This window comes from Bombus fervidus, chromosome 3, assembly GCF_041682495.2.
Source record: "Bombus fervidus isolate BK054 chromosome 3, iyBomFerv1, whole genome shotgun sequence".
In the NCBI taxonomy this organism is placed as follows: domain Eukaryota; kingdom Metazoa; phylum Arthropoda; class Insecta; order Hymenoptera; family Apidae; genus Bombus; species Bombus fervidus.
The window spans coordinates 2,799,532-2,824,589 of NC_091519.1; the positions used below are offsets into that span (position 1 = coordinate 2,799,532).

General features: G+C 31.6%; 4 protein-coding genes and 1 non-coding gene across 9 annotated transcripts; 2 read left to right on the top strand and 3 right to left on the bottom strand.

The window, feature by feature from the left end:
- Positions 1–1,255: 1,255 nt before the first annotated feature.
- Positions 1,256–9,268, bottom strand: Med15 (mediator complex subunit 15). The gene is made up of 12 exons (XM_072000519.1): positions 9,086–9,268; positions 8,806–8,893; positions 8,623–8,674; positions 8,341–8,535; positions 3,091–3,350; positions 2,848–3,006; positions 2,664–2,782; positions 2,508–2,590; positions 2,259–2,420; positions 1,887–2,172; positions 1,707–1,809; positions 1,256–1,636 (listed from the first exon to the last, which is right to left on the bottom strand). The coding sequence occupies exons 1-12, from the start codon at positions 9,145–9,147 to the stop codon at positions 1,307–1,309; spliced, it is 1,899 nt and encodes a 632-aa protein (XP_071856620.1). The 5' UTR covers positions 9,148–9,268; the 3' UTR covers positions 1,256–1,306.
- A 321-nt stretch (positions 9,269–9,589) lies between these two features.
- On the top strand, positions 9,590–11,583 carry LOC139985793 (deubiquitinase OTUD6B). 2 transcript variants are annotated; one of them, XM_072000524.1, is made up of 4 exons: positions 9,590–9,783; positions 9,989–10,403; positions 10,498–10,717; positions 10,795–11,583. In XM_072000524.1, the coding sequence occupies exons 1-4, from the start codon at positions 9,714–9,716 to the stop codon at positions 10,972–10,974; spliced, it is 885 nt and encodes a 294-aa protein (XP_071856625.1). In that variant the 5' UTR covers positions 9,590–9,713; the 3' UTR covers positions 10,975–11,583. The 2 variants fall into 2 exon arrangements, with proteins under 2 accessions (XP_071856625.1, XP_071856624.1); XM_072000523.1 differs by having other exon boundaries at positions 9,591–9,783; positions 10,789–11,583.
- Positions 11,229–14,440, bottom strand: Lysrs (Lysyl-tRNA synthetase). Of its 3 annotated transcripts, XM_072000521.1 has the most exons (9): positions 14,356–14,440; positions 13,969–14,053; positions 13,746–13,887; positions 13,182–13,631; positions 12,859–13,104; positions 12,353–12,775; positions 12,093–12,286; positions 11,848–12,010; positions 11,229–11,760 (listed from the first exon to the last, which is right to left on the bottom strand). In XM_072000521.1, exons 1-9 carry the CDS (start codon positions 14,375–14,377, stop codon positions 11,653–11,655), a joined length of 1,833 nt encoding a protein of 610 aa, XP_071856622.1. In that variant the 5' UTR covers positions 14,378–14,440; the 3' UTR covers positions 11,229–11,652. The 3 variants fall into 3 exon arrangements, with proteins under 3 accessions (XP_071856622.1, XP_071856623.1, XP_071856621.1); XM_072000522.1 differs by lacking the exon at positions 13,969–14,053; XM_072000520.1 differs by lacking the exon at positions 14,356–14,440 and having other exon boundaries at positions 13,969–14,221.
- Positions 14,392–17,088, top strand: Dnaaf6 (Dynein axonemal assembly factor 6). 2 transcript variants are annotated; one of them, XM_072000525.1, is made up of 5 exons: positions 14,392–14,488; positions 14,823–14,864; positions 15,447–15,649; positions 16,669–16,796; positions 16,936–17,088. In XM_072000525.1, exons 1-5 carry the CDS (start codon positions 14,392–14,394, stop codon positions 17,063–17,065), a joined length of 600 nt encoding a protein of 199 aa, XP_071856626.1. In that variant the 3' UTR covers positions 17,066–17,088. The 2 variants fall into 2 exon arrangements, with proteins under 2 accessions (XP_071856626.1, XP_071856627.1); XM_072000526.1 differs by lacking the exon at positions 14,392–14,488 and having other exon boundaries at positions 14,645–14,864.
- A 7,897-nt stretch (positions 17,089–24,985) lies between these two features.
- On the bottom strand, positions 24,986–25,058 carry Trnat-ugu (transfer RNA threonine (anticodon UGU)). Its single transcript has one exon. It is a non-coding gene; the product is annotated as a tRNA-Thr (tRNA).

Below are 25,058 nucleotides of genomic sequence, written 5' to 3' on the forward strand. Positions count from 1 at the left end.
CGCATCAATGTGTAAAAGGAATTCTTAACGTTCATGTATTAGACGAGCGTTCTCCCTTCTGTAGTAGGGGTAATGAGCGTGCCACGAAGACTCCTCTTTAGTTGTTAAATAGCTTTTTGCAAAAGCTAATAAGCGTCTAAGAATAAAATTTTACACACCTCTTCAGAATTACAAAATTATATTTTCACAAAATTTCAATCTCGCATTCTGAATTTTTCTGAATTTATATGATTAATTAACGATTGAATATAATGTGATTTTGGGCGATTTTTATTTATTTATAGCTTAACAAATTAACCAATCTTAACATGTAATATCTCATTTGATTGATATTTTTAATACCTACAATTTTTATTCAGAACTTTATGCGACTCGATTATTAGAATTGTTGTTATATGTAAAAACCTGTTTTCGGTAACTTTGAAGATTGTTTATAAAGCTCGTGCCAGAAATCTTGAGTGGCAGATAAGGATCTGTTGCTGCGCATGACTTCTATAAGTTTGTACAAAGAAATTTAGTGCTGAATTTGATCTTTTTTGAGTCTAATTTGACTGAACTATATCGCGTCGTTCTTCGGTCGTGGACATGCAGAAAAGCGATTAACTTGTTTTGTTTCTCTGTTGTAACCGCTTTACCACATCTCTCTTTTGTATGTTCATACTCACCACCTTTGATGTAACAACAAAAAACCGACAAACGATCGATTCTTTCTATACCTTTGGATTACATTTTGATGCAACGGCCGTCACATTAAAGAAATGATACGCACGCACGCAACCATGATACGCAACGACTTTTAAGCAATAAATACATATGTCCACTTCTGGAGTTGGATATTAATATTTAACAGAAATAAAGAATATAATGGTTTTATTTATGTTTTTCAACTCTAACAAAAATTTGTTTGTTCGGTACTAATAGTTTTTCGAAAATTAATAAATATTTTTAAGGGCGATAGAATTAGTATTAAATTTTTCGAATAAAAATATAATGGATACGATAAAAATGTCGTATAAGAAATTTACTACTAAAATATACTAATTATTATTTGTATAAAATATTAATCTTATTTTATAATTGACAAATTATGTACAAAATAAATTATATACAATTAGTAAGAACATTAGCATTGATTTAAACCAAAGTGTACAAGAATAATGTATGAGTATATGTATGTACTTGGAAGGAAAAAATTAAATGAGGAGACACGAGACATGTCATAATAATAAAGTCACATGTAATCAACAATCACATGTCATAGTAATAATTTTGTATTTATAAAATATTTCGTATACGTAAAAATATATTACAAACCCATTAGTACAGTACTGGCAGTAACGGGAATTTGTGAAGGCGCGCTAGCTTGTCTTACACTCATTTCCCAAGTATCTAATAATTGAGACACAGAAAAACGTCGGGGGAGTTTCGTTATACGCGCATTTAAAGCTTTCTGAACCGCACAAAGAAATGTTGTGGCATATTCATGGGGTGCCATTACGCAACGTGGTGGCGTTAAAGGATAATCGGCGGGAACAGTTACTGATACAGGAGGAACACATGGAAGATGACGATCATCCAGCCAGCATATTAATTGAATACATTTTGATCCAGTTTGTTGTGCAGGATCAAGACTGACCTATATATTATACACATATATGATTACTTACATATAAAAATGTAATGAGATTCTAAAATGAATGGATTACCTTAAATCGTTGATCTAATCGAGCTATTTCTCCTTGTAGTACGTCTGGTATTTCATTAGAAGGCTCTTCTATCTTTTGCCTTTTTAATGGCTGTGGTAAATTTCTAGTTATAGAAGGAAAGTTCTGTTAAATTATGCTTTATAACACAATCATTCACAAATTAGTGTATTTATTTCTTACTTTATCTCTGGACCAAATAAAGATTCTAGACACGGACCAAAAGTACGTTGTAGTGTATGATTTACAACTGGACTTTGGAGGTGAGTGCTTACTGCTTCTAAAAGTGGACTGAAGAAATGATGTTCCTTTAAAGTCGTAACTGGAGGTCCAACACTAGCATCATTTCGTTTAAAATCTAATTTTTCAAGAACTACCTCACATTTTAGTAATGTATCCAAAGGCATTCGTTTGCTAGGATTTGATAAAATTTCTAAAAGTTTCTTCATTTTGCTTAGTTTATCAACATCTGCAATTTAAAAGATTATACAAATGACTACATACATGCACATAAAGACACTGGTGGAAATGAATGTTAATACTAAAGTTACTTACTTCCTTCATTTCCCATTTTAGCAATCATTCTTCGTAAAGGTTCTACATATTTACTTAATTGTCTAACTTTATCTCTATATGCTTGATCTTCTTGTTGTGGACTTGGGGTAGCTCCTACCCCTCCAGGAGTATTTAAAGAACTGCTAGGAGATGGTGCCATGCCTAATTTAATACAATTTTGTTGTCTTTATTTCTATTCATACTAGATTAAAATTAATGATTTTTATATTAAAAGTAATTTTGACATACCAACAGATCGTTGTGGTCCTGCCATCATAGGATGTTGTGGACTAGGTGAAGGAACTAATGCTGGTGATGCAACCATTTGATTGCTGAAAAAATAATAAAATGCAATTTTAATTTTTAATATAATTTTAAAACATTTTAGTTTCTATTGTATCTAACCTTGATGGTGCACCTAAACCAGCGGGACTTGGAGCAGATGGTGATGGACTCTGACCCAGAAATTGATTTGGTGTAACATTTCGAGGGCCAGGGAAACCAGCATTTATCATTTCTCCTTGCTAAAAGCAACAGCATTCATAAAAATCTTGAAATAATGGCTCATATTATTTCATTGTTTGCATACCTTCCTTTGCATATGACTTAATTGTTGCTGCATTTGACCAGGACCTATTTGCCCTGGAGTAATCTGATTCATTTGCTGTGGCATATTTGTTTGAATTCCACTTATAGATCCACTAATTTGATTTCCTATTTGATTGGATAGTTGATTTTGCATTTGGGTCTGAAATATACCACTTATTATTTATGTCCTCCCCTTTGTTCAAAAAGAAGAAATTCATGTTTTCTTGCAATAATAAATACATACTTGCATATTTTGTTGCATTTGACCTGTTGTAATTTGTGCCATTTGGTTGGGAACCATTTGAGTCATTTGCTGAGGTATATTTCCTTGACCCATTGAATTCATTTGCGTTAACATTGAATTGGTTTGCATAGTTTGAATTGGACCCATATGATTCATTGGACCACTGGTTTGGGTAGGCATCATACCCATTCCTGGTATTTTATTTTGCATACCTTGCATGGTCATAGGTTGTCCAGGACGCTGATTTAAGCTTTGTAATACTAAAACAATTATTAATATTATTATAATTAATAGTATAAAATATAGTATAAAATAACTGTCAATTAAGGTCAAGCATGACCTTTTTCTTTCTACTGCTTGTTAAAGAGAGATGTAAAAGTATTTAGAATGAATCGTTGCAAGCAAATTAAGGGTCTTCTGATCAAAGAGTTAGTAGCAAATGATCTTCTGTGAGGGTGAGGTATATAGGGAAAACTAGTGATAGGTCCCATCAACAGTCGCTCGTTGGTAGAAGTAACCTTCGAATCCGCTTATCCCGTATTTTACCGTAATAAGCAACCCAAGGAATGTCAACTTGAAGGATGTATAATAGCAATTAAGGGCCTTGACAGTAAAGGAAAAGATGCGAAATCCTATGACAGCAATTAATGGTTCCTTAGGATTATTGTGGGTCCGAGCAAATATGTTTAAACAGCTGGTGACCATCTTGGCTGAAAGATGGATTACAATATGTGTTTAGGTCACAAGACGTAACATCCTCCTCCTGTTGAAAGGGTACCGATCAGAAGTTGTATGTGGCTGTAGTTAGGGGTGTATGTGTGTGTAGCGAAGCTAACAGGTACTGAAACTAGTTGGATCTTTTATCGAACTCCTTCTCGAAAACTGGCTATCTAGACTCATCTGGATCAGATTGGCTCGGTAGTGACACTAGCCGTTTAACGCTTCGATCCAAGACGCTCGTTGTAGTTTGAGCAGTAGCCATTCGGATGATACCGCCGGCGCCGGAATGGACCTTGATGACTCAACCCAATTGATGACCCAATCATTGCATTGAAGGCACGTTGTCTCTCTCGTAATGCGCATCACAGTCGTAGTCCGGATCGCAGTCGTCCCCTTCGTTGCAAATAAATTCCCAACTGGAGCCCACGGCCCAGAAAGTGCCTTTGAACACCTTGGTCCTAATCTTTGGTGGTTGTACTGGGTTGGCACGTGGAATCTTCTTCGTCTCTTTGGTGCCGAGTCACCAGATGGCCAGACAATCCACGGAATACGAAATCAGAGACGTCTTATCTTCTGTTTCTTCCGATTCATCCCAGTTGACTGGATGCAGTTGATTAGAATTTGTACCTGTTGTCGTTTGTAGCAAGTAATGTTTTGATCGAAGAATTGTTAGCAAGTACTGTTTTAAGCGAAGAGTTGTTAGCAAGTGAAGTTCAGTGATAGTGATGTCTAGCCCTTTGCGGACGTGTGTTGGCAAATAACCGCTCAAGTCTTTTTCCCGTTATGGACACGTGTCAGCACATAGCCGCCCGAATCTGTTCACAGTTGCGGACGCTTATTATGAAATGACTATCGTACGTCTATTTTTCTGAGCGATAATCTTATGCGCATTTACACATAGATATAGTAGACTAAACAGTATTACGTTTTTGATGAAATAAAATTAGAGATCTTTAGCGATGAAGTCTTATCTTCCATTTAACGTAAACTCGCCATGTAGGATGATGGTCGAGTCAGAACGAATTTCAGTTTTTCAATGGCATTACCAGACGAATCAGCAAGCTTTTCATATATTTTATGTATTCTTTATAATATCTTATACACGATTCCTAAAAGATACAGAAAGGATATGTTCGATAGTTATAGTAATGATGACAAATATTATTTTGAATCTAACAAGATAGAAGACTAGACCAATATACGGCTACATATTGTTTTATGCGGAAGTCCCAAAAATGGTGGTGAAAATTATTTTCTTGGGGCTTGGAAATATCAACCATAAATTCTTACCTATTATATAGCGCAAACCAGGAGAAACAGAATAAACACGAAATAACGCATTTGCAATACATACGTCACTTAATGGATCAATTAGTAGAAGATTTTCGTGATACTGACCCCAAGAATACTCCATAAACTTTTGGACAGCAGAAAGGCTGAACGGCCTTTTATACATTATTCGACGAGATGATACAGCAAATTATTAGCAAATTTAAAACCTACATTTAATATATTTTTTTCTATTTTTAATTTGTGTTTTACAATTTCTCCAACTGGACATTTGGTAAATATTTATATACACATATATTATTTAATCCCTTATTTAATATGTTTCATTTAATGTATAAGAAAAGTATAACAGAGCAGTATTTAAAATTGTCTAAAAGTAGTTAAAAGAGTACAGAGTATATATAAAGAGATATGTGTGAGAGTACAGGAAGCTTTAGAAAGCTTCATTATAATTAAGGCAATATTAAAGTCTAAAAACAATCTTAAAGTTAAAGAAATTATTAATAAATTTATTATAAATTAAAAATTTAGATCTTAGATTATATCATCTTTTTGTTAATAAGGAAAAAGGAACATAACCTAATTACTGACGTCCCAAAAAAATTTTGAGTTTTGAATTAAATGAAAAATACTGACAAAAATGTCAAAATTAACTAATATGTATTATTCACAATATGATAGTTCCATAGAAAGTGAAATTGCTTATGATTCTGACAACTCAGATGTACGTAAATTGTTGAGAACATCACCATCTCATGCTAAATTTTATGAATATATTGATCGTAGAAATAATGAAGAAGTTTTACATGAAAAGTGGAAGTATAAATTATGCGAACAAACAACCCTTGCAAAAGAGATCAAAGAACAATGTGGTATGGCAGTTAACCTAACAGATAATCGAGTATGTTATTTTTATAAACCTGTTGTGCAGCATATACCAGGCATGAAATTTAAAATAACATTTGATTATGTTAAGCTATTGCGCAAGTGGTATATTAGTTTGGGCCGCAGTCGTTTGCCTCATGAGATTACACTTAATGACAAAATAAAAGATGGTACTTATGATCCTATTTCCAGAAAAATCCTCAAAATGGTATATCAAATAAAAGAATTGTTGGATATTTTTATACAAAAATTGGAATATATATGTACAATGGTTGACAATATGAAAGAAGTTTACAAAGACATAGAGTTTCAAGTAAATGAATCTTTAACCAAAACCAAAATAATACTGAAAGAAAAAAGCTGGCCTAAAGGTATACAAAAGACAAGTGCAAAAGATATTATTATTCTAGACATAGTACTAGATAATAACTTTAAAGCTGATAATCTTTCATACGAGTATGAACACAATAATGATACATCAGCACAACAAAAAAGAATGTGCATATTTAAATTAGAAGAGAAGATAAAAATATTTTTTGATCTTCCTTTAGTAGAAGCATTTAATGTATTTATGGAATAATATTTTTTCTAATGATGAAGTATTACCATCTTAATTATACGTTACATTTCATTTAAAATAAATCCTATAACTACATGAAACATATTTCTTCATATTATGTTTATATTTAAATATACAATTGTTACTTTCTATTTGAATTTAATAAGGTCCTAAATATTTTATTAAGTATGATTTTTTGTGTGGTTCTGTATTATATTTTTCAAATTTACTTTTAGTTACATATATCTTTAATAAAACCATTATCTGTTAATACATTAACATCAGATTATTTTTTAAACTAAAATGTACTTACTGTCGGGCCATTTTGGCACTTTGGTACGTTAGGATTTACAATGAAACAGTTAGTTAACACTAAACCTACCAGCGTCGGTCAAATTGACCGCTTTCGAACTTGTACACAAATTTAACCATATTTAAACTTTATCGTATCGCTTCATAATTTCTAAATTTTCCTAAAACATGCATACAATATATTTTTCGGTATTTACTTTCAGTTTGCTCTTTTATTTTCTGAGAAAAATTTCTACTCTGCCTTCTCTACCGTGAACGGTCATTTTGACCGGCCGACAAAATATTTTAGTTATTCTTAAAATAAATGCAATCAGTACAAAGAAAAGGCTATCTCAAGATTAGATGACAAACAAAATTAGTGATAACAAATAATAACAGCTGTTAAACCTGTAATCTTGTCATAAAACATAATCCATCCCTCGATCAAGATGACCACCAGCTGTCAAGACATATTATAGAGTATTGGGGACTAAGAGGGAGCCAGATGCAATAAAACTAAATGCATTTATTGCTCTGCTATATGCCTGCGGTGCATATCAGGCAAAAAATTTAGATGTCTCATATTTGTGGAATAAAACTTGGAGACCTGCATTTTTTTCAAAAACAATGAGGTGGAATGACTTTGCTGAAATTATGAGTTTTATACGATTTGATAAGAAGAGCAAAAGAAGCCAACGTTTACGAACCAATAAATTTGCAATGGTACCTACAATATAGGGCCAATTTATAGAAAATTCACAAAATTGTTATAAACCTGGTATATACATTACTTTTGTATAAAGGACCAGGGGAAAAAAACCATGCAATAAAACTATTAACAAGTTCAGATTCATTACTACAAAAAGCTTGTCAAGTAAAAAATTGTAAAGGTTACAAAATTACGAAACTTTGTTTAAGATGTGGGTAATATGTATGTGGCAAATGTACATTTGATAATAAAATAATTTGTAAAAAATGCATCGAAGTTGAATAAGATATACCTCTATATAAGTAAAAGTGTAATTCTATTTAAGTCTATAATTGAAGTTAAACAAAAGTAAATTTGGACGAAATTTTATGAAAATTCATCATTTTATATACATTTAGTTATAAATTAACCATTATCTAAGTTAAATCATAAAAACTATTACTTCTTTAGTCAGTAGGAATAGGTATACATGAAATGTCGGTAGGTTTAGTGTTAATAAAGAACTAAATGAGATATCTTGTTACTCGTCAACTAAGATATTTTAATATAAAACAATATATTTTATTTCCCAATATCATTATGTTAAAATAGATATAGAGACTAAATATGCATTGTGAATTAAATAAATATATAATATGAATTAAAAATGTGAAAAATATATATTTATATATTTATTTTATATTTTTTATAAATATATATTTATATAATTACTTTAGCTTGTATTTTTAAAGAATCTATTACTTGTTAAAAAATGTATTATCAATTTCTACATTCAATGAGCAAAATATATACTTACAATTGGTAGCAGTATTTGTTGGTGGTTGTGGGATTATTCCTTGAGGATTAGATCCTGGTCCACTCATATTCATCATTTGATTGTTTCCAGTTCCTTGACGTGCCAATGTTTGTAATGCCCCAATTGGATCAGGCATACCCTGATTTCCAGAACCACCTGTACCTGGTGCATTACCTCCTGTGCCCTTTTTAGAATCTGGAAGGCGTATAATATATTATAAAGTGTTAATTGTTTATCTATAATTTATATAAATTAAAATAAATATATATATGAATATATTACTTAATTCTCTGACATGTAGAATTAATCTGGCCACAAAACCTAGATATTCTTCCTGAAAATAAATGAACTTGTTATTAATTGAAATAATTAACAATCTACCACTTGGAATATTTAATATATTATTTATTTCTTACACAGATAATCTAATAGTAATAAACAAAAACGAAAAGAATAATAACACACCTTAGTTTTTGCTTTTTGGAAAACATGATTTTCCATTTCAACACTGTTTTTTGCAGTAGGCATTCCAGATATTTGTACAGCTTCATCTCTATGATAAAAATATTTAATAAATATAAAAATACACATTTCCTCTATTTATTCAAATATATAAATTTATTTTTTATATTTCTTTTTTATACAAATATTTTAGAACTTTTTACTCTTCAATAATTTATATTATCTAAATGAGGTTAACAGGAACATTTTACCGTTTATAACCTTTTGACATAAATTAACTTACATTTTTGCAATTACACTTTGTCGGAAACTTTGTGTTCTCCAAGAATTCTCATCAGTTGCCATTTTTAATGTTTAATAATTAAATCAACAATCGAAGTAATTACACAACTTTCTTCTATCACAGTACCTGTAGGACTAAACACCCATATAGCTAACTGAAAGCCTGCTCCTCGAGGTATAGTTTGGAACATAAAGGTATTAGTAAATAGCCTCCTTAATCATGTTTCTATGAAAACGATGATTACTTTATTGCACTATATAAGTAACTAACTTTTATCCGCTGTTTTTAAATTATAAATTTTTAAATTATAAATTAAAAACATTCAAAACATTTATAAAATTATAGGTAAAAAATTAAAAATGTTTAGTAAATTTTAAAGTAATTAATTTTTTTATCTAATAACAGATTTTGAAATTTTTCTCAAAAATAGATAGATTCAATCATTCAATATTCAATAATTTCTAGATATTCAGCTTAAGCCAAAAATATAAAATTTAAGACTTACCTAATATCATGTCAAAAATGGAAATTGATTCATGAAAATGCTATAATGCATTATTCGTTTATCATGTCGGTACTTTACTCCTTAACCTTAAAATAAGTTTCTAAGTAACCTCTAAATTAAAAAATGGCAGAATTAGAATTAACAGAAGAAGAATTAACATTAAAACATAAAAAAGAACGAAAAGAATTACAAGGTAATAAAATTATATAATTGTAGTTTATAGGATATTTTTTCTTTATTAATGATAATAGGTTCTTTAACGTAAGATGATTTACAATATTGTGCTTACGTAAACGATTTGTTAATAGAATTTTATTATGTTGTAAATATTTAATATTATATGTTTAATAACATTTTTCAAATGTATTACCTTTTAGTTACTATATATTAAATTTTAGCACAAATACAAACGCTAAAAAAGTCAATTTGTAAGGGTGATAAGAAAAAGAAGAAGGAGGTAACTGAGGAAATCAATCGCTTAGAAGAAGCTTTAGATAAAAGACAAGAAGAAGAGTTTACTACATGGAAAGTTACACATCTTAATATCAATAATGTGGAAAATGAAGATACAGAAAATAGTAATGACAAAAGCACAAAAGACAACGAACAATATGAACAGCCAACACATAGAATTTCGAAAGCACAGAAGAGAAGAGACAAGAAAGCAAATGCAGAAAGAGAACGCAATCAGAGAATTATAGAACAAGAAGCATTAAATGTTTTTGGGAAAAGAAATGTAGAATTGCAAACTATTAAGAAAATACTATGTGAACGTGGTTTGATGATTTATGAGATTCCAAGTGATGGCCATTGGTGAGTTACTTGTCTAGATTGTTTAAAATAATTTGGGGCATAAAGTACGAATTTTTTTACTTTATTTATACTGCTACCAAATTAATTTTTGCAGTTTATATAATGCTGTTGCACATCAGTTAAAAATTATAGGAGAAACTCCATTGAATTTTCACGAACTTAGAACAAAAACTGCTATATATTTGAGAGAAAATATGAATCAATTTTTACCATTTATTTCCAATCCAGATTCTGATGATGTTCTCTCACCAGAACAATATGAAAAATATTGTGATGATGTAGCAGATACAAGTGCCTGGGGTGGAGCTATTGAGGCAAGTTTAAATAAACTAAGGAAATACATATATTGTTTTAAAATTTATAAAATCATTTTTGTTTAAAATAGCTACAGGTTCTTTCGCATGTGTTGAAATGCCCGATAGAAGTCATTCAGGCATCAGGAGCACCATATGTTATTGGTGATGACTATAACAATGAAAAAAAAATGATATTGACTTATCACCGGCATATGTATGAACTAGGTGCTCATTATAATTCTGTTACAAAATATGTTATAGAAGAAGAAAGCTGATAGAAATGGATCTTGTATCTGACTAATATTTACGAAAGAGAAATTAAGCACGTTTCATAATACTTTTTACTATGATAAAATACATGAACTATTAAAAGCTGCCACAATATAAGTGTCCAGGAAACATATCAATTTTAAATCAATAGTACGACGTTTCTCTGGCAATTTTAACTAATATATACCTAAAAGGCTGTAACTTCTGTTAAATAGTAAATTTAGTCAAAGGTAATAAAATAACAAATTAATAGTTTCCCTTTGTGGATTTTTGTAAAATAATTATTGCACTATTATTATGTGAGAGAGAAAATTTTATTTATTTATTACTTAAATATTTGACAATATAAAGAAGCTGCCAGCAAATTGCAAGTACACATTTACTGTTCAGTGCTTGCTTCCTCTCAAGTTTTAATGTAAATATCTATTTAAATATGATTTGTGATGAAAATTAAGCAAATATTAAAGCGATATTATTGCAGTAGAAATATTAAGATTGTGTATGCGTGAATAATATATGCTAATACTTTTGTCATGTGTTCTTATAGTTTTGTACTATTTTGATGGTGAGTAATATGTAAAATGTGAAATAAAAATGACGAAATATTAAAATCATTAATCAAAGTATATCTTGTTTATTCTTCAGTTTGTGAAAAAAGGTCACGGGAAAATTAAATTAGACTTTCAGTTTTGCACATAATTTACATTATCATTTGATGTTTTATCATCTTCAGATATTCCTTGGTTTTTATTTGGATCATCCGGTTTCATTTGTGGGAACAGCAATACTTCCTAACGATACATCATCATCATTATATATATATATATATTTTTTATCATATTCTGTTGTTTACATATTTTTATCATTTGAAAACTTACTTTGATATTATTTGCATCTGTAAGTAACATTGTAAAACGATCAATACCCATTCCCCAACCAGCAGTTGGTGGTAAACCATATTCCAATGCAGTGCAGAAGTTTTCATCAACAAGTTGAGCTTCCTCATCTCCAGCCGCTTTATCTTTTGCTTGTTGCTCAAATCTATATATTTGTAATATTGAATAAATTTTTTAAATCAAATTGTAATTGGAATTTATGAAAGGTTTCTGTTTAGTTAAATTACCTTTCTCTTTGTTCTATAGGATCGTTCAATTCTGTGTATGCATTACAGACTTCTCTTTTCATAATGAATAATTCAAATCGTTCTGTTAATCCTGGTTCAGAACGGTGCCATTTTGCTAATGGAGACATAATTTGTGGGTGATCCAAAATAAATGTAGGGTTGATACAAGTTCCTTCTATAAATTCTCCAACGAGCTATTAAAAATTTGTTGATAAATATATGTAACTATAAAAGTTCCTTAAATTTAAAATTCATAATACCTTATCCAGTAATCTAGCTGTTGTTCTTGGTGAAGGACATTCAATCTCATGTTTGGTACACAGATCACTAAGTATTTGATTTGTTTCTGGGGTATCTAATTTATCCGGTAGAGGCAACTTAAATTTTAAAATTTCTTCTAAAGTTTTTATCATTGAAACCCGTTTAAATGGTGGAGTAAAATCAATTTCAATTGCTTCACCGTCTGGCCCATCTGGATGGTATGTTATTTTATAACTGCCATGAATAGCTTTTACCATTCCTGATACCATATCTTCCGTAATAGACATCAAATCATTATAATCTGCATAAGCCATATAAAATTCGCAAGTAGTGAATTCTGGATTATGTGTCAAATCTATCCCTTCGTTTCTAAACTGTCTTCCAATTTCGTATACTCTATCCAGTCCACCTACTACCAACATCTACAAATATGCACACACAACAATGTATTAATATATAATTTATAAACAATACTTAATTGTGAGTGTAACGAAATGCCTCTTACTTTATGATATAATTCTGGAGCAATGCGCATGTATAAGTCCATATTTAATTCATTATGATGTGTAACAAAAGGTTTAGCTGTTGCACCACCAGCAATCATATTCATCATTGGTGTCTCAACTTCTAAAAATCCAAGTTCATCAAGAAATTTGCGGATATATGCAACTATTTTTGCTCGTACATGAAACGTTTTTCTTACTTTATCATTTAATATAAGATCTAAATAACGCTGACGAAATCTTGTCTCCTAAGTTATTAAAAATAATACAAGGGTTATTAGCTTAAACAGATATATATCAAAAGAGGAGTTTTATCATTTTGTACCTTATCTTTTAATCCAAAATAGAGATTTGGCATCATATGCAGGCAAGGACTTAAAAGAGTAATACTATGTGGTATAATGGAGAATTCGCCCTTCTTAGTTTTTCCAGGATTTCCAACTACACCAATAATATCACCTCTTTTTATCTTAGAAATATCAGTGGCAAATTTTTCTCCATCTTTATACTGTCTTGCATTTGCCATTACTTGAATTTTTACACCTTCTCCTCTAAGGTCGTAAAAAATCAGTTTAGCACCTGATTCTCTAATTGCATGTACACGACCAGCTACGCTATATACTTCATTGTCTAATATTTCTCCAGGTTTTAAATTATTACTGAATTTTTCAATGAAATTTTCCAATGAAATTGATACATGAAACTTATGTGGGTATGGATTATCATTTGCATCTTTGAGGTTCTTGATTGCTTGAGTCCTAAGTTTAATATATTCCTAAAAATCATTACATATCTAATGTAAATACAATCATAACATAGCTTTCTATACATTTAAATATATATTTAATTAAAAAGATCCTTAACATTATCATAATATATATACACTCACATTTGGAGCAATATCTTCTTCTTGAACTTCTTTTTTCCCCTGAGTTTTGGTTCGGTCTTCCACTGCTTGAGTAACTGTTTTTGCTTCTTTTTCTGCTTTTTCTTTCAGTTTTTGCTCTGCTTTCAAACGCCTTTTTATTTCACTGTAAGCAAATTTGGAACATAACGAACATTGGTTATATTACGTATATAAATAAATACAATTTTGATTAAGACATACACACTTTATGTAAAAATGGCGTATAGATATCTGATGCAATTTTGTTGATTTTGCTTGATAAAATACCGGCGATACCACATCAACAAAAGCTTTGGTTATGTTGCGCAACATAGTTAATTAAAATTGTCGTTACTATAATACTTAACGTATATACATATACATACACAATGTTCGTAAATATTTAAAAGATATTGCTATTTAATGCTTGAAAAAGGCATATCAATGTAATCAGTTATTCATATAACAACGTGGGTAGGTAAAATATGGCACCGATCGCTGTTCTATGTAGGTTATGTCAAAATTATTAATATAGGTAATAAAAAGTTCTTCATAGATGCAAGATAGGAAATTTGGAAATCTAATTTTCTGTTAGTATTATTATTTTACTCACTTTTTTGATAACACTGGTACATTCATATCGTCAGCCATGTTGGTATACTTCCGTAGAAAAGATTTTCACTTTGTGGTTGGTGATCCTGAAAGGTGCCCATTTGCCGAAGTAATCGTTTTATTTTTCATTTTACGTATGGTTTTAATTTTAAATACATTTTCTTTCTACTTACAATTATTTATATTGAAGACTATATTTCGTTGTTCTAAGTATATATTTCAAATAAATAAAAATATGTACAGAAATTATAATTCTTTTCTACTTTATTGTCACTTTTACTAGCACGATATTTGAAGTACGTTACTTTGACAACAATGTTTGTTGATTGGCGCGTTTAATATTAGTCATTTGTGTCCAATGTCAATCTGAAGGATATTTTCACTCGATTAAAAAAATGGATGGTTGTTTTGGTTATCACGAATTGAAAGCATTGCAGGAATTAATTAATCCTCTTAAAAATGATTCAGATTCCGAGGATGATTTACCACAGGCTGGCGCTCGGAAACTTGGTAAGATTTAACAAATTTACAGGATATAATTGTTTCTTCTCTGCACTCGTTTAATATTTAATTGTAATATTTGATAATTATAATATTTTAATAATTATAATATTTAATAATTTTAATATTTTAATTTTTATTTGAATATTTGATATTTACAATACAAAGATTTCTTTTTCCTATAATAATCACTTAAAATGGTTTAAAGTTGAAGTTATTATTATTATGATGATAATTAGTGTATTTTTGTTTGAAAATTACATTTTACTTAAACAAAATGGTGTGCGTGTTTGCAAAGTAGAATTTATAAAATTATTCAAAATAAATTGCACTGTATTATATTCATATTAAAACATATGAAATTATATGTATTATGAATAATATAAACATATGAATAATATGTATTACTGGCAATAACATTGATTATTTTGAATATTGTAAATATTCGTGTATATTACCTAGATTTAGCGTATTTTTATACATTTACATCTCCTATAAGTGAATAAATATTCGCAATTTAATAAGAAAATTTTACCGTAGAAAGTATTTTTTGCGACAGTATACGCGATGTGTAAAATAGATATTTTTAAGGACCTGGCGATATCGGTACTCGAAATGGAAAGTTTCAAGACCGCTCGGGCCCGCATGCACCGCTGAAAGCGGAAGCTGATGATATTTGGCATCCGTCTGAAGCAGTTGCTGCGCAGAGTACGGAAGCCTACGATCCAAGAAAGGTGCCGGAATATGAGATGAAATTTAAGCAGGCGGTGACGGCGGAAGACGTTTTTTTGGGCGTTAGTATCACATCAACATGTATACAGCAAATAGATCGCTTTTAAACTCGGCTACTTTGTACACGTTTTCAAGAGTATTTTCCTAATTAATTCTTTGTTACAGGTTGCGAATTGGTGGTGTTAAATGCAAATAGTTGCTGTGATAGAATTTTATTTCATTCTTCCATGCATAAAGTTTATCATGATATATTATATTATGCTTTATTATATTTTATTGTTCTATGTCTAATTCTTTGAGTATTAACTCGTCACACGAATTGCTAATATTTTAGTAATTATTTATTTATTCAAGGATTCTTTTTTCTATTACATAATTTAATGTGTATATTATATTTTTACTTACAAGAATTGAAATCGATTTAATTAAAATTAATTCTCTTCTTTTAATGTTAATGTTGTTTCTCGTGTAATATTCTGTGCACCATGTTTATTATAGCATGAAACAGCTCGTGTTTTATATGTTATTTTGTACCCGAGACATTTTCAGTAGTTTTTTCCTCTTATCTTTCATATTACACGTAATTCCCTCGAGATTATTAATAACGAGTGCTTTTCATTGAATTAAATGGCTCATAATACAACCTTGCTTCCAGTGAATCGTGGTTTTCCTGGTATCAATCATTTTCCTATATTATTTGCAATTAAGTAGTGATCACTTCCTGAAATTCCCGTTATTATCTTGTTGTTTATCTTGCAAGAAATATGTCACATTAAAGTACATAGGATCGTTTTCAATTTTATTTATGTGTGTTACGTCACACAATTAATTATTTAAAATAGTTAAATTTTCATGATTGTATTTCTTTCGTATTTTTAAAAACTGTTTTCATTCTGTATATTAAAAAAGCTTTCAATTTCAAGGAAACCGTAGCAGAATGATTAATCGTGGCTACTTAATCACGTAAAGTGGATTTAAGTGTTAATTACATAAAAGTTGAACCTAAACTAAAACTTAGTACATATATGCTATACATTTCTATTATAGTAAAGAACTAAGGCACATTTTCTTGTTAAATCAGATGGGCTTCAAAACGCCAGGGACCGCATCCTGCGAATGGTTGTCCGTGTTGGTGAAGATGCCGCAGGAAGTGCGCGAGAAAATCGAGCTGTCCGTGGAAACCGAGGCGATCGACGTGCGGAGCCCAAGGTGAGAGAGGAACCCAACGATTTATCAGGCAATCCCTTACGAACTTTCGTTGCTTTGACTCCAGTTGGGCCGGAATTTCTTTGACAATTTTACGAGTCCGTAAATCTGTCAGAGCGTAAAACCAGTCACAATTTTCCAGATATCGACTGCATCTCGAGACGCCACATCCGGTTGATCCTAATGCCTCATCGGCCAAATGGCATAGTGATATTTCTACCTTAGAGGTCACCCTCAGACTTGTACGCGAGCTGGACGGCGTAAATTTTTAATCAACGTTACGGTAGGCTTTCAATCTCGACTCTTATAAAAACTTGAGGGACTTCTATATCGATTGCGATCAGTATCTTCGCATCTGTGTATATTACTGTTCGTAAAATTAAGCCATGTTAAGTGCTGATCCTTGATATTCAAACTTGGTTATTTTTTAAAGTTTTTTAACCGACAAATATCTCCAATTATTGAAAAGTAACAATATCTATTTAATTTTATTTTACTTATTTGATTTAACTATACTTATATAACTAAATTCTCTAAGATCTTGTGGTAACAGTAACATTTTGTTAATTTCTGTAGATTTCTTTCTTTCTTTTGCGTTATTTCTGTGATTTCAAATTTACGAACGGTAGTACATATTTAGTTTCTTTTTTTATCTTCTTTCTCTCCAGTAATGAAATTGCCATGCCTTTACAGAAATGATTCTTTTACAGAATCCAGATCTCTATTTTTATTTTAATTGTTTGACGGGTCGAAAAAGAGATTCGTTAGCAATATAAAAATTATAACATGTGAGATGCAATATATGGATCGTAATATTGTATATGAGATGTTTGCTTGAATGTACAGGATGAAAGCATTCTTTGTTTATAATATTTCTCTTTGTATCGGATTAAAGATCGACGTATTGTATTCTTGCCGTTAAGGCAAATAAAATTCATATTGAGAGTTGCGTTTTAGAATATGAAATAAATATCTGCTGGGTACATATTATACAACTTCAGATACTTTAGATTAACAAATTTACTTGTAAATGTTGATTATTATGTAATTTATGATAATATAACTTTCTATAAAAACTAGGTTTTGATAAAAATACTTTGATTCAAGATATAAGTAAAATAAAATGAATTGTGTATTCTACAATAATGTAATAAGTAATGATTGCTTTCATAAAACATAGAAAATTCAAGCATACTATTTCATATGTTTTAAAATCAATATTAATAATATCATTTTGATACAAAATTCAATAGAACCTTATTTATGCAAATAAAGGTAGAAATATAGCATTGTTCACCTTCTTAACATGAGTTTGTATATCTAAAAATATGGTATGAATAAAGGATAACATAAGAGTTTAGATCACAAAATCATATTTTGTTTGGTATTGGTATTTTCAAACAAGCTATAATAAAAATATTTCAATTTTACTTTGTTGGCTTCGTTAAATTTTTCTGGTCGACAGAACCATTTATTTTAATTAAAATTTTTCTCGAAAAATGATTTTCCCTTGAAATAATATAAAATCACGTTTTTATAGAATTTCATGCAAACAATATTATATTGATACTAAACTAATATACATAAGATAGTATATTAGCAATATTATAATATCGTATGAAGCATATTATTTTACCACACTAATAATTTAAATTCATTGAACGGTTATACTATACGATATTCACGAGAGAGATAAAATATTCAGAAGAAACGAAACAAACGAAATAACCGATCAAACAATGAGAATTTTTATAACAAATGTTCCACGTCTATTTGCTGAAAGTGTTTATCTAGTTTTAAACGATCGATTATTTGCGAAATTCTCAATGCACCCCGTCACGTATCTCAGACAAGACTCTCTTAAATGATCATTTCCATAATCTCAGAAACCATTCGTGTCTCTTGATGCGAATACAGAAATTACTCAGGCCTTATTATACACAAATGATCGTTTCGTGCTATGAAATTTAAAGTGATTCGCCTCTTTTCGAAGATGCATCTATTACATGCCAGAAAGGGGATGAAAAATCACGATAATGAATGCAAAACCATTGAAAGAATCGAAAGTGTATTCATGCTTTCGGTGTATACTTGATTCTTGAGTCGAGTCGTTCATGTTTGATGAAGAATGGCTAGAATAGGTCCTTAGTTCTGTCGAGTGATTTATTTTCGTAAATGATCACTTTTCGATCATCTACATATAAATTAAAATATCCGTTTTAATTTCACAGACTAGTTAATGGTTTATGGTTCCGCGGTTTAATTAGTACTTTTACTCTTATTTTATTCTGTATTAACTCTGCAGCATTCTTTTAGTTTTTCTTTCTTTTTTTTTCTTTTTTTTGTTCTTTAAACAGAGGATGAAAATTGGAATACCTATATTTATTATATTTTTACCATTTTATTTAAACACGTACATTTAAAAGAGTGAAACATTAGAAATTCTAGATTTAGAACGTTCCTCGAGAATCTGCTGCACGATTATACGCAGAATTTCTAAAACCATCTTGCCAAAGAACTTACGAGTGGACGTTGATTATTTTTCTTGCCTGCTTGTTATGCATTTTGTCGTTTCGGGTCGTTTAGTCGCTATAGCTAAGGCTCATTTCACTTAAAGCAAGTTTCTCGCGGAAAAGTCTTCATATTTTTATTTTTCTTATTTTCAGTCGTTAGTCGCACATCATTTTCATTAAAAATTATTTTATTAGAAATTAGTATCTTGATAAGAAATATAAATTAGATAATGAATAAGATAACAATTAGAAGTTATTTTGGCCAGAAATTAATATTTTTTGGAGTCACAACATGCCCTATTCCATGGTAACCTTGAAAGAATCACGGATATCTTTGTAAATTCGATAGCGCAAATGCTTTTATCAATTTCAAGGAAGTTAAGATTTCACCGGATCGTGTATCTATCCGTGGATTTATTTCCAACTGTTCGAAGAAATACGAATGTAAAAGTTTCGCCGCTGTTAAACGCGATCGCAGATCTGTCTGCGAACTTTCGAAAGAACTTCTTTTCACGGCATTCATCTCCCGTTTTTCGTTATTAGTTAAAGCAACCAATTAAAGAAATTGCGTTTCGGCCGGATTGTATGTACACAAGATATACCTACCGCCAATTGAGCGTGTTATTTCGATTAGAAGTAAGAGATAAGATGGATCTATTACATAATTTTAGAAAGAATTTTTACAGGTATATTAATTTTTATCCCACGATTTGAGACATATCGTACCGTTATTTATATTAAGCGTTAACTAAACACAATTCTTCTGCGATATAATCGTAGATAATGTACACAAGAATTGTGTAATGTAACGGATACTTTTAGTTCAGAGAGAAAATATTTGTTGGAATACTTTGCACCAGTTCGATAGATGAATCTGATATTAGATAAAGAACAAGGGATTAAATTCTATAGAGAGAATATAATTATTATTCACGCGACGGTATGTTCATCCCGTAGAGCCAATTTGTCGAGAAGTTCGAACGCTTTAGAAACTTTGAGATAGTGTTCCTTTGGCGTGTTGACCCGTATGACCTGACTGTGACATATTGCGTAATGCAGTGCAGCAACACATTGCGATGCACGAAGAGAGATGCACAACGCCGTGCGGCGGGTGAAACGCTGACGCCCCCGATAAAGAGAGGATGCGATTCTTCCCCGTGAATCGATTACTGGGACCGCAGTCGATAATACGAATTCCCGCTATTACTGTCATCTACGTGTTCCGTTCTTCTCCTTTATATTAGACTTCTGTATGCATTGAATACGTTTCTGTTTCTGATATGAGAATGATATCCTTTCAAAATGATAATTTTTGGAATTTGTAGTAGCAGCTTACGGGAAGTTGCGTGGAAATTGTATTTTATCAAAAATGAGCAAGTACTATTCAGCGATAATGTATTACATAGCATGTAACAAAATTATATGGTTCATCGATGGTTTACGCGATAGCGCGAATTTTCTCTTGAAATCCATAAAATAGTACACGCATTCAGAAAATGTAAAATTCTTATGGAAGAAGGTGTATTTAGTATTATTAGTTGATAAATTAATTATTGTGCAAAATTATCGTATTAATAATTAATTATTGACTACGATATTTTGTTGGCAAATGAAATTTCACTTATTCGACAAATAATCGTCTCTACCATCACCATGTAGTCACCTACAGACACTCTTCGCTCGTATTCCTTGAAGAGCATGTTTACATCGTAATTCTCTGATTATATTCTTGTAACTACGAACAAATTTGGCTGGGTTCGAATCGTCCGCCTCGCCTGTTACATACCTTGGAGACTTTTCAATTTCGTTCATGCCGAGTGTTCCACGCTCGGTCTAGATATAGCGTTGGAAACGGGACGAGGCACATATAGCCGTAGACATTTTCCGAGGTTGCATTTCAGCGGCCATTATGGTTTTCCCATTTCCTGAATGTGATATCCAGGTGAAAGGTAGTCGGGAATGGATACAAGGACACGTGTGGTCCACAACCAGCCGCAAGGGTGAGAGCAGAGGGATACGGACGGATAGCGGTCATAGCTGGCAGAGATACGAAAATAATTGGGCAGAAAGCTAGCGGTTTCTCAGGCGAAACTCTCTCGGATACGTGGGATGATATTCGCTGGTTGTGTCGTATAATCTACACGGCCAGATGAAAATAGCGGAAAGAGATGAAGGGAGCGTGAATTCTTCCTTATTTGTTCAGTAATGTACCGAAAGTTAACAAAAATCAGTGACGATCATTGCAATTGAACTCGTTAGAGGCCGGGTTGCTGGGAGGTTTATGCGAATTTGCATAAAATCCCGCCTTTTCGTGAGAGGATTTCCTTCTTTTATTGCGGTTTTGTTCCTCGTAGGACTTTTTACGTCCTAGAGTTCCTTGTAAGCGAAAGAAGCTTATTTTACGGATCGAGGGAAACCGGATTCCATGTATTCAGATAGTTTTACGATGGTTTAATTGGGATATGATGGTTTTGAAGATTCGAATTGAGACGTAGTTTTAAAGCTAAAAAATTGTTTCATTAGGTCTTGAATGTGGTTTTCTTTTGAAGAAAGGACTATGCCACGCTATTGAACGTGATCAAATCAAAGTTTCCCTTTATATCTTCATTCTCATTTGTAAACGTTGGGATGCTCCGTTGATAGTTTGCTCGATAACGTATTCGATTACACGATATCTCATACTGTCGACCTTTATCTACAATATTTGATTGACTATCACGCGCGATGTGTACCAATGATGTGTAACGATGCGCGGCATTCAGGTAATTATAAGACCTGTTACAGAGCTGCAAATTGTTCATGGATCTTGATATAACAGGCGAAGTCGCGACAGCGAACTTAACAGGTTGTTGCCAGAGACAGGGTAATTTGTCTTTGGTAAATTAATAACATCGCGGTACCTTCCGTAAGAAGTTTTCAACGCGGCCTGCCATCCGCTTTCATTAAAATTCGATGATTTATCTTTTTGCGCGCCATTCGCGTGCAAATTATAATTAACTGCATGCAAGAATTTGCAACAGAGAGATGAAAAATGAGAGAGGAAAGTGGAGTTGCATTGGGCAACATCGAATTCGATCAGTTACTCAAATAAATTTTTGTCGTTGAACATTTGGAAATAAATTAAAATATAAATTGACGTGGGAAATGAAATTTTATTACGAAGTTCTGGAGAATTTAGGAAGGAGAATATTCTTTCGATCAGTTGACTCACATATTCACCCCGATTAAGCGTATCCTAATTGTTGTTTTAACGCCGAACTTGTCGCGAACGTTGAATTAGATCGGCGAAAGATAAATCATCGGTAGGCATGATCAATTTACCAAGAGATTCGGAACATTTCGATAAATTGTCGGACAGTCTTGCATGGGATATTGTGAAATTGCTTTGACACATTTCCTATCGTTTGCCTGAAGGCTGCTATGCAACGGAAATCGATAATTTAACCAATAGATAATACACACGGTCAGATGGAACGTGTCTGCTTGTGTGTCGTTCATAAGCTCTATACGTTGCTTTTGGCCAGTAATTCATGGGTGTTAATTCTCTTCCTATTTCGTGTTACTTACACTGATATTACGTTCCACTGTCTCACAAATGTATTTCTTTCTTGTTGTTTCATTTGGAGGTCCTGTATTTGCAATATTTTGATACTTTCACTTCTTGTACTTTTTAATGTTTGCCGAGGGGAAAGCTGAGACGCGAGATGATAATAAATTTTCTTATAAAATCACGAAGTGATAAATTTCAATGATCTGTCCAAAAATTGACCAATACCGTATTAATAATTTATGATTTAAAAATGCATTCTTATACCGACAATTAACTTCTTTTCCTTTGCAATTCTCTCAATAATATTTTGGTCATTCATACATTTCTCGAACAGACAAACGTATTCTTCTTTATATTTGTAGACTCGAAATTGAGAAAATGGGAAAAAGTTAACTTCTACAACAAGGAACTTCTTTATTCCTGCAGATGTGAAAAAACAAAGTTGACTCGAAAATCATCCTCAGATGCATAAATCCGTTTGCCCGGAGAACAGAGAGTAAATTTTAACGAGGCAGGAGGTCTTTTGTTTTCCATTCGGCCGGCTTCAGTTTTCCATAAATTAATATTTACCAGAAACGGGAAGTAAAGCGAGCTACTTTTCAACTCGCTGGTCCCTCGAACCTATTTAGATCAAAGCAGTTGCTAAAGCAAACAGGCCAGTCTCTCTCTCTCCCTCTACGCTGTGTCTTCGGCTGGCGGGGACGAAATTCTCATTACTCTTGCTTGATAGTTTAAACAAGCATCGTTTGTTATCGACGAAACGAAACGCGTGGATATCGTGTTTTCTATTATTCTATTTCTAAGCGTTCTTCTTCGAAGGACTCTTTTTCTCTAACTAGACTCGGGACGAAGACGTACGAGTGGAGGTTCAAGAGTTCACCGAGTCAATGCACTTCTATAAATCTAAATGAACGACGACAGGAAAGTAGAACGCTTAAATGCAACGAAACTGACGCGTGACGTCGTCGAGTTTCAATTTCGCGTTGTCGCGAATTGTTTCAACAAGGACGTGATATCATCGAATCATGAGAGTACTATTTGTACAATGACACGACGTTGTTGGTTTAATAAAAACTATCTTTTAATGAAAATCGCAAATTATGAATGTGAAAAAGAAGTAAGAGCGACGTTAATTGTGGTCAAACAAAGCAAGTCATTTGTGGTCGTTGAAAAATTATAATAATGTAACGAACGAAGTGGCAGTTTTACGATTTCATTTCGATTATGTAATGTTTCTTCCTAATTCAGTTACTTAATGTAATTTTACTTCTGTTCGTCGGTTTTCGCCTCATCGTTGTTCTAGAAAAGTTTTAAGTAAAAGAATTTATTTTATATGATAAGAAAAGCCGATAAAGAAACAAAAATCATTCCAAATTCAAAAGGATTAAATTACGTATTAATATTATTTTACGATCTCAATAAAAACTATACTTATTGCGCTTCAAACGATTATTAGATCCTTTTACTCATTCTTGAATTATGAAGAAACGATTCATAAGGTGTAATGGTCTCCGGTCGAACGAAGACACAATTTTTACCACACGTCCAATAAGTTCGTATAAGAACGTAACAGACAGTGGCGGGAAATATTTTGTCCACATGTGGACTGCACACGTTTTATCATCGTGATCGATAGCGAAGCACCAGTGGTTTAGGATGAAGAGTTCCTACGAGGACAGTGAGAAATTCATTGAACCGTTACAAATATTTGCACGTGCGATTGTTCTTATTCAGAAAAACATTAATATTGTATGTAAACTCCTGACTTGAATCTCTATAAATTTCGTTTAATTTCGAGCTAGTAACACGTCGTCGTAACGATTTTCTGTGACAATTCCATAAAGCTAACTGTATGTATTAATGCACGAATTTGTATTACTCGTTTTATTTAGTGTTTCGATGGCAATAAACTATATCGTAAAATATATAATCATGTATTTATTCGATTTTTATAAATATGGTATAGACAATAGAAATGTTTTTTTTTTTGCTTGTTTGGTTGTTATTATTGCAGAAAAATATTTTTTATATACAGAATTATAAATTCATAGTCTTTTTTATGTTGCAAATATGTTTTATTTATTTAATAATGTTTTAGACTGATATTAAAAAAGAAAAAAAAGTGAATTTGCCCCCAGAGAGATTTGAACTCTCGACCCCTGGTTTACAAGACCAGTGCTCTAACCCCTGAGCTATGGAGGC